At 44.3% G+C, this 15,757-nt stretch overlaps 1 protein-coding gene across 5 annotated transcripts in view; it reads right to left on the bottom strand.

Moving 5' to 3' along the window:
• kcnma1a (potassium large conductance calcium-activated channel, subfamily M, alpha member 1a) overlaps window positions 1-13,630 on the bottom strand; it is a 743,259-nt gene extending 729,629 nt beyond the window's left edge. For all 5 annotated transcript variants that reach the window (XM_069885464.1, XM_069885465.1, XM_069885462.1 and 2 more), the window contains exon 1: window positions 12,995-13,630. In XM_069885464.1, the coding sequence (XP_069741565.1) occupies window positions 12,995-13,234 (240 nt within the window). In that variant the 5' untranslated portion in view covers window positions 13,235-13,630. The remainder of the gene's footprint in view (window positions 1-12,994) is intronic.
• Between the last annotated feature and the right edge of the window lie 2,127 nt (window positions 13,631-15,757).

Raw genomic sequence — 15,757 nt, 5'->3', positions numbered from 1 at the left:
TCGCTTCCTGCAGCTAAAAAGGTGCAATACACTATTAAACAATAAATATTAATTAAATTATAACAGAAGGGAAAACAAGAGAATAAATATAAAAGGATAAACATTCACAGGTGCATTTCATGCAGTGAAGACAGACCTACATACAGCACAGTAACAAGCCCTTGCATCCCACGAGCCTTTGCCATCCAATTGACCTAAATCCAGCAGAATGTATTTCAATGTGGGAGAACGTACAAACTCCTTACAGACAGCACGGGATTCAGACCCAGGTCCTGGTGCTGTCACGCTAACGGTGCTGAGGATAGAACCGTGCTGAGGGCAGAAGATTTCATTGAACGATGGAGCAGTGTCAAGAAATCTTTTGGCCTGCTTCTGATGTTTTCAGATGAACTGAATTCACAGGAAAATGCATATTGTCTAAAGCAATCTCAAAATCTTGCATTACCTTCTTTAACCATTTTAAATTTATTCCATACAATATTCAAAACAGACTGCAGTCCAGAAGGTGTTACTAAGCAATTTCTTTTTTTTGGGGTATATGTTAATATCTGAGTCACTCAGCAATTCCAATAAGAAACGAGATTCTGAATAAATTAAACACTTGCTAATCGGTTCCCGAATCAAGTGTACCATTTTGATGGAACATTAAATCTTTCTTTTCTGACATTTATTGGCCCACTGCATCTTGAACTATTTCAACAGTTCCAGTGATTATTTTGTATGCACTGAATGCCACCCTCATCTCCCGGGAATGATTCATCATGAATCAGGTTTTTACAAAGGTAATAAACATGGCATTCGTTCAAAATGTCAGCCACCAGTAATACGACATAGATTTTAAGAGGAAAATGCAGGTCCTGAGTTTATCCATGCATCTCTCTGTATTTAATGCTACATTAGTTATATTTAAGCAATCTTTAGATACAGTAAAACACCTGATATCTGGGATAAGGTATTTGCCGGATAAGTGAATTTTCCAGTTGCTTGAGATTGCGTCATTGCATGGATTGCTGAAGTAACGGCGAGATGCACCAATATTAAACATATATTTTCCTCAATTTTTTTGCTGGTTCCTTGAATTCTGGATACCAATGGTTTTACTATGTATCAATCCAAAATAATACTCACTGGATCACAGGCTATAAAATTATCTGTTTCTCTCCACATTTGGTGCTATCTGATCTGATGAGTATTGCCAGCATGTTCTGCAGGAACCACATTCCGGATTGTCCTGCTACAGCTCATCATAGACTCAAGAGGCTGATGGTCTTTGTCTGTGCCATAGAGTATATGGAGTGTTCTGATTCTGGTCGCCACTCAGGAGGAAGGATAACGGTGCTGGAGAAAATGCAGAGGAGATTCACCAGGTTGTCGCCTCGATAGGAGGACCTTAGTTATGGGGAGACACATTGGATTGGCTTGATTTGACACAACCCTTCAACTGTCCCATCATTCCACATGACCACTGCTAATCTGCCCCCTGCATCACCTCCCCTTTGGTGTCTGTTCCCCATGGCCTTTAATATTCCAACAATTTATCTCCCTTCGCTTTAAATTCAAGTTTATCATCATCCTATTACAAACAACCTGACAAAACAGCGTTCTCCGGTCCTCAGAGCAAAACACACAGACATACAACCAATTATAACACACTGACACACAACCAATTATAATATCCTTGCTCCATCCACCTATTTATCTCTTCCCATTGTATTATAGAGCCAGAGTTCCATGGTGCTAAGTTATGAACAGTGTGACTGGACCTTCTGTACATGGACAAGTTCACAGTGAATCCACCAAAGACCTCTAATATTCAAGAAGTCAAGGACTTTGGCATTTGACTTGCACATGTACAGAAGTCTGAGGTATGGATGATTCTAAACCGACTGTTCTCTGCAGACCACTGATACTTGGTCAGCAATTTTGGGTAACCATACATTTATCTGGCCTGTCCCTGAAGGCCCAGAATCCAACAGGACCAGATGGAAGTGTGATTCTTCCTTTTGGCATACCAGCTGTTTGAGATAAAGGCTAATACTTCCTTTTATGTTCGAAGTTTGGAGCATCTGTCACCTCTGACACATGCAAAGCCTCCAGCTACATCAGGATATTTACAGCAAAAGAGAGATGGGATCTTCAATGACAACTGATGCAGAGAGGGAATGGTGTCGAATTAATCCCTTGAACCTTGTGCTGAATATTCTGACTGCGATGTTTTCCCACTTACAATATCCCAAAAGGAACCAAATCCGTGATTTCAATGGAAACAAATAAAATAATCAGAGATTTATAGATAGGTTAAGTGAGTAGGCAAGGGTCTGGCAGATGGAGTGCAACGTTCGCACACGTGAGTTATCCTCTTTGGAAGGAAAAATGGAAGATCAGAATACTATTTAAATCGTAAGTGATTAAAGCATGCTGCCGTACAGAAGGACTTGGGTGTGCTTACACATTAATCACAAAAGGTTGGTTTGCAGGTGCAGCAGACTATCAATGAGGCAAAGGGAATATTGGCCGTCATTGCTAGAGGGATTGAATTTAAGAACAGAGAGATTATGCTGCCATTTTACAAGGTACTGGTGAGGCCACATCTGGAGTATTGTGTGCAGGCCTGGTCTCCTTCTTTGAGGAAGGATGAACTGGCTTTGAAGGCAGAGCAGAGGAGGTTCACCAGCTCGATTCCAGGGAGAAGGGGTTGGCCTATAAGGAATGATTGGGTTGTCTGGGACTATACTCGCTGGAATTTAGAAAAATGAGAGGGGATGTTATAGAAACATAAAATTATGAAAGGCATAGATAAGATACAGGTAGGTACATTGTTTCCATTGGTGGAGGAGACCAGAACTAGGGGACAGAGCCTCAAGATTCAGGGTAGTCGATTTAGGAAGGAGACGAGGAGGAACTGCTTTTCCCAGTGAATTTATGAAATTCGATACCCATTGAAGCAGTGGAGGCGACCTCAGTAAATAAATTTAAGATAAGATTGGATAGATATTTTTTACCTCGTAGAGGAAATTAAGGGATATGGAGAAAAGGCAGGGTAGGTGGAGATGAGGCTATCATCGGATCGGCCATGACTATGTTGAATAGTGGAGCAGACTCGACAGGCCGGGTGGTCAACTCCTGCTCCTATTTCTTAGGTTCTTATTACAGATCCAATATCATACTTTGCATTTAGCTCAAGCAGGGACACATTTCCACCCTATCAAACACACACTCCAAGAGAGTTGTCACTAAACGTTAAGGTTGTAGTGGAATGGATTTCATTTTAAGCCCGATGACAGGTTATTGTTTAAATTTAAATTTTATTTAGAGCATGGTGCAAGCTGATTCCAGCCTTCGTAACCCATTCCGCCCAATTAACCTACAACCCTGTACTAAGAGTTACTATGCTATCAGAACTAATATCAGAGATATGGTTACATTAAGTCAGATTTACCAAATACATTTTACACACCCCAGATGTATAAATAGTAAACATGCTTTTGCACCTTCCTTGTGTCTCAGTTTAAACAACGCGAAGCTGAGCCAATACTTCCAACCTCCTCTGACATACTGAACCCAAGCATCTAAAAGAGTTCCTTTTTTTGAATATTTTATTTGTTTTCACAATAAACAAAGCCATTCATGTACATCTGCAAACCCAAAGTCTGTATTTGTCCCAACACCAACCCTCCCCCCCCCCCCCACCAAAGCGAATACATTCCATAGACTTATCTTGATCCCACTCATCATGGGGCACACAATCCCTATCAAGACCTGTAGGGTAATAAGAACCTGGACACCTGGTACCAGAGGGGGATCAAGGATTGTTATGGAAGGGGGCAGCTTATGTCATTTGAGCAACTGAGAAACAAGTATAATTTGTCCAGCAGAATATTCTTCTGCTATCTACAAATAAGATCTTTTTTGAGGGAAAAATTGGGACTACAAATGACCCTGCCTAATTCGAAAGGGAAAACGTGTGTAAATTTATCTCTAAGATGCATTACATATTCCAAAGTGAGGGTCCAAAACCTGGTCTAAGAGAGTTCCTTCTCAAATGTGAAAATAAAATTAGGGTGTTTTTTTAACCCCCATTCTCACTCTCACATGAATTTCAGGTGGGTTTTCTTCTTGAGAACCATTAAGTTACAAAGTCATCGAACATTAGCATTCTGCTTGCTGTTGAGATAATCCCCATTAATGACAGGCAACAGTGGAATGAGGATTGCCAAGAGCAGAACAACAAGCAAATGCTACAACTCCAAAATATCTCTTTTTTCTTGCACTAACTGCAGCTGTGAATATTTATCCACCTCTTCTTTTATATTTATTGTCTCTTTTTTGGTCTTGAAATCTCGCAATAATTTAATATATACTCTTGTCGTTGGTGTTTCTTACCGGCCTGTGTGGCCGCAGAGCAAGTAAGAGTGTTGTACACGGTACTTGTGCATATGACAATAAACTCTCATTGCTCATCCATTTTTACTGAGCAGTTTCCAAGGGCAGAACTTGAAGAAGCTCTTCATGAAACAGAGGAAACGTCACCACCAACCCTTCACTTAATGCATTGGTCGCCTTTGCTTCCGTGAAGCAAAAGCAAACACCCTCGTTAACCAGGCACAAGGAAATGCAGCCAGCGAAAGCTTGCGGTGAATTTCTGAAGGTGCACAGAATTAAAGGCACACCTCGAGTCCATGGTCTGCGATAACCCACCACTGCAATACCTGTATTTGTTTCACGAACCGAGAGTCATGTTCAAGACCCAGCAGGCTGCAAGAAAATGAATACATGCCCATAATCATATTGCAGAGTTCTGAATGCATGACAAGCCACAAGAATGTGGTTCTGCCATCACTTTTGTTTATTCATCCAAGGCACATGGCCATCATTTATTTGCCAATCCCTAATTGCACTTGAGAAGATACTGTTGAGCTCCTTTTTTGAACTGCCTGTTATGTGGTGTTAGGGAGAGAGTTCCAGGATTTTGAGCAAGCAACAATGAAAAAAACTGTGAATCATTTCCACGTCAGGATTGTATGGAGCTTGGCGAGCAACTTCTGGATAGTGACATTCCCAGTGTTTTTCTTGATGATGGCGACTTATTGAACAACTTCTCCAAAAACAAAGTGCAGTGAGAAGGATATAAATATCTGAACAAAATCAATTATCAGTTATCTACAGAAGATGGGTACAATTTAGAGAGGATGAGTGCCGGAGGGTGGTGAATCTGGAATTTGTTGCCATAGGCGGTTGTAAAGGCCAAGTCATTGGATGTATTTAAGGTGGAGATTGGTAGGTTCTTGATTAGCCAGAGTATCAAAATTTATGGGAAGAAAGCCAGGCAGTGGGGCTGAGCGGGAAATTGCTCAGCTCATGATTAAATAATGGAGAAGACTTGAATGGCTGAATGGCCTATTTCTGCTCCTATGTCTTATAGAACTTATCCAGTTATATCTGCTCGGTGGCCATTTGTCATTGGGAGCAACTTCTTTTCAAATGTCACCAAAACCAAGGAGCTGATTGTTAACTTCCAGAAAGGTAAGAGGAACCCGGAGCCCCTGGGGGAAAACCCATACAGACACGGGGAGAACGTTCAAACTCCTTACAGACAGCGCAGGATTTGAACCCCGGTCTCAATCGCTGGTGCTATAAAGGCGTTGCGCTACCCGCTACACCAACTGTGCTGCCCTGGTCATCTGCTCCATCCAAGACCACAAAAAACTGCAGAGGGTTGAATGCAACTGGGGCCATCACTCAAACCAACCTCCCCTCCATCAAATCTATGTCTATTTCTCCAGCTAACTCAAGAAAGTTGGTAACCTATTAAAGACCTCTCCTGCGCTGGTCACACCATCTACACCCTACTTCCACGGGGCAGGGGACATGTGACCTTGAAAACACAAACTTCCAGATTCAAGGATAGCTTCTTTCTTGCAGTTATCAGACACTTATATAGACCTCTCATTGTTAAAAGATAATGTGCTTGCATTGTTTTAACTGTACTTTTCTCTCTGTGCTGAATTTTGCCTTTGTAACATGATACACTGCCCTCTTGACTTAATGTTACACCACACCCCGAACTTAATTATACTGGATAACAATTTATTTCAGAATGCTTGCTTCCTGAAAACAAATTAGGGATTATGATAGACAACTTCAAGCTGAACACAAAGATCATTTCAGATTTGTGGTATCACGTAGGAAGTTGGAAAAATATTATATTAACTTTTATCGAATTTAGCCTGTTTAATCGCATAATGATGCTGACACGTTGCATTAGTTCAACTGACCTAAAAATGTTTTGCCGCTGATTTTTATTTGTACTCAGCATCTGATGCCTCTCGTGTCAGTGACCAACAATGGTCGGCCAGCATGGATGGATTCCATTTGCCCTGATACCGCTTTTTCGTGGTCACAATGTCCTGGTGAAACCTTTCACCGTGTTCGTCACTGATGGCACCGACTTCAGCAGGGAAGTATGAATGCAGAAAATGAATTTCAACGACACGTTGCACTTCGTCATTTTGTCTGCTTGAAGTGGACTTAAAATAGGACAGAAAATAAATAATAGGTTATAGCTAAAAAAAAGTACGTGATAGAAAAAAATTTAAATTGACTTTTGTGATCAGCAGTGCAGAATCCATAAAAAGTGTTCAACAAGTAAAATCTTCATTGCTCAGTGTAATTACTTGTGATGAAGATCCTAATAACAGATTTGAATTTCCCGATTGAATGCATGCTCTGTTTATATTGCTAGGAATTGAATTTCAAAATAAATAAGGAAAGAAAACGTCAAAGTGAGGCAGTGTCACTGGTTCATTGATCATTCAGGAATCTGATGGCAGCGGGAAAGAAGCTGTCCTTGTGCTGCTGAGAGCTCCTCAGGCTCCTGTATCTTTCCCCACCACCCCCCCCCCATGGTAGCAGAATGAAGAGGGTGGGTGGTGGGGGGGTCCTTGAGGATAGAGGCAGCTTTCTTTAGACACCGCCTCTTGTAAGTGTCCTCGATGGAGTGAAGACTGGCACCCGTGATGTCACAGGCCGAGTTAACTTCTCCTCACTTTTGGCACCTCCGTACCAGACTAAGCATACCCAGGCCCAAGACAACATAGCACCTGCACTGAGTACATGCCCAGCGATGCTTGGACTGACCAAAACAATTCTGCTTTGTGAGCAATATACGAGGAGACATAAAATGAAAGGGAATCACAAAATATGTTATATCTAAAAAAAAACAGTACATGGTAGGAAATTTTTTAAGTGATTTTCATGATCAGCAGCCCAAACTCCAGAAAATACACACAAAAGTATTCAGGAAGCAAAATTTTCATTGTCCGGTGTTGTTGCACTAACTGAAGTATTTAAGTCTAGGTTGTCTTGCCTGGATAGCATGGAAATTCTTCACTGTATAGTAATTTGGTACATGACCATAAATAACTTATATCACACCTTAACTTGCTTCATCAACAGAGATCGGCCACCTTGTTTAAGAAAGAGTAACTCGGATCTCAATTCAGAGGTTAGAGAAGTCCTGAAGGTACAGCTGCTCATGACAGGAGGTGACCGTGAAGGACACTAACAGGGTCAGAACAAAAGAAAAACGCATTCTGTTCCTAGGCAGGGGAGGGAACTGGAGACGAGGAGGCACAACTCAACACAACGGCCTCTCATCCCCGACACTTAGTTCAGCCAGACGCGGAGGTCTCCCATCCGACAGCTTTCCGGTGAACCCTAGTCGTGACACCAGCTCTTCCTTGTGTGGGAGTGGCTAGTGCACACCACCAAGCTGGCAGGAGCCTTGCGCTCATTTACACACACGAGACATTTAGAAGGCCGAAAACAGAAATAGCACGCCATGGCAGAGGCTGCAGACAAACCATATGGGCTGCGGACAGCTTTCCTGTCCTCCGGACCAGAGTTTGATTTACCCTGACAGATCTTGCTGTTAATAACTGTAACTTAACTGGAAATACTCCTTTCATTTTGGCGATTTGAAAGCTTTTCAAGTTGAGCTTCATGCACTCCCTGACCAAGGGCTTTTAACAGGCACCAGCCTGCCTCAATATCCATGCCAATGCTTCGCTGAAATTATCCCAGCAGTTAAACATAAAGTAAAGAGCATAAAAACCGAATATACTCAACGGGTCAAGCAAGAAGAAACAAAGCAAGCATCCTCACAGAAAGAGTGCATATGTTTATAAAGCCTTTGTGTCCTCAGATTTTATTGCTGACCAAGAAAGAATCTGGTCTACGTGGGCCCTTGTAATTTTATGTTCATCGCGATAATGAATGATGCAATAATTCTTTTGCCTTTTTAAACCCTTGTTTTGGATTCATATACTGGCAACTTTTGACTAATGCCTTCACCTGTCCTCCAGTATACTGTTCCAGACGATCTTTAGTGCTTTTAGTCTTACTTTCAATGTGATGTCCAGAGATTTCATGAATGTCAGATATTGTAATGAATCTCCGTTAAAAATTGGAATTTCCTTCTTAGGTGAACTGTATCAATCTTTTTGCTGTGCTAACACCGCATCTAAAAACATTAAATTAGACAATTTTGCTTCCTGAAAACATTTGGACGTATTTTATGGATTTTGGGTTGGGATCACAAAAATCACCCTAAAATTTTCCGATCACATACTATCTTTCAGATGTAACCTATTTTGTGATTTCCAGTCAGATTTTAAGTCTTCTAGTATAGTATTTTGCCCACAAAGCCAGGTGTTTTGGTCAGTCCAAGGAAGCCTAGGCATGCACTCAGTGAAAGTACTATGCAAATATTGTCTTAGGCCTGGGCATGCTTTGTCAAGATAATCAAAGATTAAATTTTTTAATAAATGTTTATTTATTTTTTATAAAATTTAGACATACAACATGGTAACAGGCCCTTTCAGCCAATTAACCTACGTCCCCTGGTATATTTTAAATGGTGGGAGGAAACCAGAGCCCCTCGGGAAAACCCATGGAGAGCTCATACAAACTCCTTGCAGACAGCCCATTGTCAATTGCTGGCACTTTAATAGCATTGCGCTAACCGCTTCGCCAACCATGTAGAAAATTCAGAGCACCAAAATACATTCAGCTCATTGACAACGTTCTTCAAGAGTACAAGACCACGAAGTGCAACGTGTCGTTGAAAATTCACTTTCTGCATTCGCACTTGGACATCTTCCCTACTGATCCTGGTGCAGTCAGTGACCAACATGGTGAAAGGTTTCACCAGGACATTGCAACCATGGAAAAGCGGTATCAGGGCAACTGGAAGCCATCAATGCTGTCCGACTATTGTTGGATACTGACACAAGAGGCATCAGATGCTGAGAACAAATGAGAAATCAGCGGCAAGACATTTTTTGATCAGTTGAACAGATGCAATGTGTCAGCATTATTATGCAATTAAACCTGCTAAATTCAATAAAGTTAATTTAATGTTTCTTCAACTTCCTACATGATGCAGCAAATCTGAAATGATCTTTGTGTTCACCTTGAAGTTGAACATCATAAATCCCAATGGTTTTCAGAAAGCAAACCTTTTTTTTAAAAAAAAATTGTTGTCCAGTGTAATTTCCTGCATTTATTTTTATCTTCGCTTCTCTTTCATTTAATGAGACTTCTTTGAGAGGATTCTTTTATTTTCTATTATCACAACCAGCTCCACCAAAATCTACATGACTTGGAGACATACAGGCCTTCAAATGTGCAACAGACCAGTAATATCTCAAACACCTCTGGATTTTACAATACAAAATACAATCTCTGCTGTAACACAAACTCAACAGCCATTCAGGGACACAATGTCCCACGAATGGTAAAAATTAGTTCATCTGATTTGGATGGTAGTATTGGAAAGAAGACAGTTCCAGAACACTAGCTTGAACATTTAATCTCTCCCAATCAATTGGATGAGGCAGTAATACTTCACTGGTAGCAGGCTCAATGTCATTATGTGCTGGTAAATGAAATCAGTGCATTTATCAACAAATACAAATGTAAAACAGACAGATACAATGAAAATCTTACTTGCTACAACTTTCCAAGTACATACAAAACATTTTGGTGGGAAAAAAAGTTAATTGAAAAGAGGGAAAAATATATTTATGGTTGTAGAGCAAAATAAAAATGGCCTCTCAGTGATGTGGACAGATCTTTGTTGTCATGTCATGGTGGGTGTTGGGTAGGGAGGTCCAAGAGCCTGACAGGTGTAGGAAGGAAACAGTTCTTGAACCTACAGGTGCTGGACATCTGCCTCCTGCACCTTCTGCTTGAAGGTAGCAGCAAGAGGAGAGCAAGACTGGGGGTGGGAGGGCGGCAGAGACCCTTTGTGAAGAGTTGATGGGTTATCAGCATTCGGGGTCAGGGGCTGCTTTCTGTGTGCTGCGTGCCTCCTGCCATAGGGGATGGATGAGAGAGGACTCACATTTTCTGAAACACAGGAAAGCCTGCCATCAACAAGCAAGACGGCAACTACAGATTCAAGCTGACTCAAAGAAATGCCCCAATTAATAATGCTCACTAATCTTGCATGTAAAACATCATTATCCATTATGAGGCATGTCTTGGGGTTTGTTTTTTTTTCCAATAAATCAAATGCAATTAAATACACCATTAGAAATGTTGCAAAGTTAAACAGCGTCTAAGGTCTATTATTCTAGGATTCATGCTCTCGTAGCTGAATGTGCTTTGAATTCAGAACGTTGATGCTGCTCTCATGCAAACTCTGGGTTCAGTGGTGATGCACAAAAGACCACCTGCCATTCTTTGTGAATTTATCTTTTGCTTGTGTACTTTTGATGACCTGATTCCACTGACACTAGCTCCCAAAGTCAAAGATGCCGGTGAAAAGAGGCTAAGAGCTAGGAATGAGGGGAGACCGACAGCTGTGATTTCCCTTTCGAATAATGAAGCTATACTTTTGCACGACACACCTGGTTCAATACAAATCCAAGCAGGGCCCACCAAATCCTGAGATTCCGAACTCAGCAGGTCAGAGGTCAAGGGGTACCAACATTACAGACCTAACCCTTTGTCAGGTCTGGCACAGGCCTGAAATGTCAGAAATCCTTCCCTTCCTCTGGATGCTGCATCACCTGTTGAGTTTCTCCAGCACATTTGTGTCTTGCATTTGACCAGTGTCTTCAGACTTTCTCATTTAACTGCTGAGATTCTAATTTGTGTTTCATTTAGCTTTAAAGTATATATCCACAACATTGAATCAGTCAGTATATTGGAGGTGGTTGGAGAATAAAATAGCAATCCATTGTTCTCCAAAGTGAATTTATCCAGTGAATAAATTATGTTTAAAGAGTGGGGAAAACTATAGCAATCTCTCCTTATAAAAGCAAGGGAATTCCACCAGAAATATTCCACTGATGACAGGATAGTTGAATATGAAATAGGGCATAAAATCACTATGTGCATCAAATTTCACTGACAGGGAAATTGGCCAATTACCGCTATTTTTCATGCCAAAAGCATTGCCCCAACATGACCATCAATTTAGGCACAAAACCTCAAGGAATACTTGCAATTTTCATGCAGGACAAAGCAAATTTGAAATGCACTGCCGGGTGAAATGGCTTCAACTCTCCCCATCTTTATCCATTAAATGTCAGGGCAAAGCAGCTATCATACATCAGAGCAGAAAAAGGCGATTCAGCCCATTGAGTCTACCCCACCCTTTAATCATGAGCTGATCCATTTTCCCCAATCAGCCTCACTGCTCGCCTTCTCCCTATAACCTTTGAGAACCTATCAATCCCTGCCTTAAATACACCCAATATCCCGACCTCCACAACTGCCCATGGTAACAAATTCAACTTCTTCCAGGTGAAGAAATCTGCATCTCTGTTTTAAGTGGATCCCCCTTCTCTCCTGACGTTGTGCCCTCTTGTCCAAAAGTCTCTCCCACCTCGCTCCAGAGGCTCGAATAGGACTTGGAGGCGGCACAGAGCCCAGGGCTCACTGTGCTGGCGGCCGAGACTCAATCTCTGCCTGGATGCTGCTTGACCCTCCAGCAGGTGCCTTGTTTGCTCACCAGGTCTCGGCACATTGGTGGGGTCTTGCTGTGCCTGGACGGGCTGCTTACTGTTTTACCTGGGTGACACCACCCGGGAGGGACTTCAGCCGCTGTGAGGCGTCCTGTGAGTGGGATGTACCGGGTGCTCCAGAAATGCAAGCATCCCTTCCATTCACCGCTTGAAATGAACTGTTGCGTTGCCAGCAAAGCCGGCCTGAGTTCGCTCGCCTACCCTGCCACGCACGGAGCTGGGATTAACCTGGCCCCGCTGCAACCCCTTGAGAGGCCAACGCTGCCATTCTAAAAGGAGGAGGAGGGAAGGGACAGACAATCCCCTCACCTCTGGGTCAGAGAGAACAGGGATTAAAACATGAAAGTCTGCAGAAACCCTGATTGAAATAACAACAGGACGCTGGAGAAACGCAGCAGGTCAAACAGTGTCCTTCATACAGCAAAGATAGATACAGAACCAACGTGTTGGGCTTGAGCCCTTCATCAAGGTATATTGCTCGTACCTTGATGAAGGGCTCAAGCCTGAATAAAGTCTGACCTACTGACTTTGTGTTTTTACTGAATGGAATGGGAACACGGTTCTGCTCCAAACCTGGCCATGAGGGAAGCCGCTCTGGAGAGAGCCACCAGGTCCCGGTGAAGTTGCGCCCGCGGAGTCTGCTTCCAACGGAAGGAGGACGGGAGTCACTCTCCGTGGTTCAGATTCAGTGATCTCCCACACATCGAGCACTTGAAGCAATCCCTGACGAACCACGGAGTGTCTATCGATGCCCGAGGTGCTCTGGGGTTCGACAGGGATTACTGGAGGAGAGGGGAAGCGGGTTGAGAACCACTGTTGCACCATGTTCTCGTTGTCGAGCGAGACAGCCTAGAGGGGCTACACCTGCTCCCATGGGTCCAAGGACACACGTTCGGCCCCTCAATCCTAGCCCACTGCAGAGCGGCGCGGGGAAGAAGGGGGGGGGGGAGAGTTGTTACCTTGCTCTTGATACCGTTGTGACAGCACACGGCCCACAGGTACTGGATGGTCCGCCACACCAGGATGATGAAGAGCCCCCCGAAGAAGGTGACCATGGAGGAAGCGAGAAACGCCCACCACATGCGCTGGTCGTTACTGTCGCAGATCATCTCGGCGTCGATGGGGATGATGACCGGTTCCATTTTCAGCACGGCGGTGGCTGGCTCGGAAGACGCGTTGGCACGGGCCATGGTTAACATGGGAGAGAGGCGCAGAGGGAGAGGCAGGCGCGCCTCTCCGCCCCACTGAAAGCCATGCTAGCCGCGGCTAGAGGGGCCGAAGACCGGGGGCCGATATCCCTTGCCGCCGCTCCAATTGCCTGCCCACCAGCAGACCGGGGGACACAAGGAATCTCTCCTCTGCGCGACCACTTGTCAGTGACGCAAGGTTGGGTGAATAATCTGCCGGCGCAAATCCCCTCCGACCAGGTTCATCGTCCGGGGAAGGAGCCCGGCTACGTCCTTCGCTCTCGGCGGCCGCCCAGCTTCTTTCTTGCGGCCGAGTGTAGCCCCTTGTGCCCGCCCGCTCCGGCGGCCCGTCCCTGGGAGCAGCTCCAGTCACCGGTGTGGGGGAGCCGGAGGCGAGTCCCAGGTGGAGCGCTGCGCGGAGGCGGAGCCGGCAGCGGCCGCAGCTCGCGTTACTGACGCAGCGCTGCACGGCTCTCGTCCCATTCCCTTCCCCGAGAACGTGTGGCTTCTTCCAAACAAAAAGTGGTGGGGGGGGGGGGGGGGGTCGTCCACCCACTTTATGCAACGGCTCGCATCCTCTCAACGCAGCTGAAAGCGCGCTCGTTCTCGCCTTGGTTTGGATGCTGCGGGGAGACACGGAGGGAGCGAGAGTCACTCATCCATCCATCCACAGTTCAGGAGACCCTGAGAGAGAGAAAGAGAGTGGGAGAACAGACACACACTGGGTGACCCTGGGAGAGGGAGACTTTGCTTTCTGACACACTGCCGTTCACTGTCCATGGGGCATAACCGTTCACCCGGATTCAACAACAGGTTTCAATAAGCCTGCGGCGAGCAGCATCCTGTGTGAAAACCAGCTGGAGTCGTGTGTCCCACGGCCACTCGGTACCAAAGCATTCAGGTGGCTTATCGACCCATCTTCACCGAGGATTTGCACGTTACTTCGGAGAACGTTCACTTCTACAATTTTAAACGATTTTATTCTTATTTATTTTAATTTTTAAATGTATTTTCCTTAATTTTTTTGCCGGTTGCTTGAAGTCCAGATACTGTAATTGCTTGGTACACATTGCAACAGACCATGCTGGTATTTGCACTGAAACCCCCTTGCTGGTTCAAAAGCAAGTCCAACTGTTTAAATATCGCTGTCCCTGAGCTGTCGGGTGAACGTCATCTGGAGCTTATGGTGCATCACCACTGTGTTTCCCCACGCATTTACCCCGAAGTTGCCCGGGAGGGGCGTAATCCAAAACGCTGTGGCACCCAATGCAACTGCACAGGGCATTGTCGAGTCCACACTTGGGCGTGTTGGGCGCTGTTCTGATCACCCAGCCACATCGATCCCACACTGTGACACCCCTTTCCCACCAATGAAGAGAGAGCGAGCCGAGAATTCCGGGGGCGGGCAGCAAATGCCCCAGTCCCCGAGGTGGATGCCCGCTCTCAAGCCAGGAATGGAGGAAGACGCGGGGTTTCTACGGAAGATATTGGGCAGTGGGCAAGTCCCCTCTCCCAACTCCAGAGAAAAGGTGCACCAATTGGGGTTCACCTTCCCTGGACCGTTTAGAGCAAGGATCCTGTTCTCTTCTCCCAGAGAGCAGCAAAGGAACAGCTTGTGAACAAGGAGAAACCCAACAGTATCAAGAGGGAGCAAAGGGTGACTAACGTGCCAGGGGAGCAGCAAAAAAGTAGGCAGGCGCCTGAATAAAAAGGTGGCGAGGAGGGAGAGAGGAAAGGTTAGAGGGAGAAGTACAGACTAATAGATTTACTTCTTGTAGATGCTGCGTGATCTGCTAAGATCATGAAACAAAACATAAAATGTAATATTAAGAATCATGGCGTCCTGTTTTAACTTTAAAAAAAACACGGTGGCTTTTTAAATCTCCCTCGATAATTGTATTCAGTGCACACTTTCCACTACAAAAAATGCTCTTTTTTTCCCCCACACACAAGCTTCTCCAACTGTGCATCATTTCAAGCGCCTTGCTAGTTAACATGGGGTGTTTCAGTTCTAAAGAATAATTTCACTCAAAAGAGGTTAAAGCGGTGGATTTCACTCCTTTTAAAGTTTTTTTTTCTGCTTCAAATAACTATCTGAATTCCAACATGGAAACACTGCGCTGTAGGAACTCAGCAGGTCAACCCGTGTCCTTCATGTGCCGACGTTCCGGGCTTGAGCCCTGCATTAAGGTCTGCAAACTTTCCTGTTTTACTTCGAACTGAGCTCAAAGTTCCATTGCAGAATTATGGCACTCGAAAAGGCAATTCTAATGCTCACAATAAGCCGTGACTCTAATGTCCTTCACATTAAAAAAAAAATGGGCAGTTTCTGGAAGCAAAAGATTTTATAATTCATGCTTGGAATATTCAATTCTATGTCGTGAGAATTGGCCGGGGTGGAGATGTGCGGGGATCAATACAGTACTACTACCACCCTCTGGTGGCCATCGTGGGATTTACAGCAGCTGCAGAAGGACATCAGGCTCTTGGTGCCCTTCTCCCAGCATCAGAATTTATTGACAAGTCATGAAATTC

This window comes from Narcine bancroftii, chromosome 6, assembly GCF_036971445.1.
Source record: "Narcine bancroftii isolate sNarBan1 chromosome 6, sNarBan1.hap1, whole genome shotgun sequence".
In the NCBI taxonomy this organism is placed as follows: Eukaryota; Metazoa; Chordata; class Chondrichthyes; order Torpediniformes; family Narcinidae; genus Narcine; species Narcine bancroftii.
This window is presented reverse-complemented; position numbering and strand designations above follow the sequence as displayed.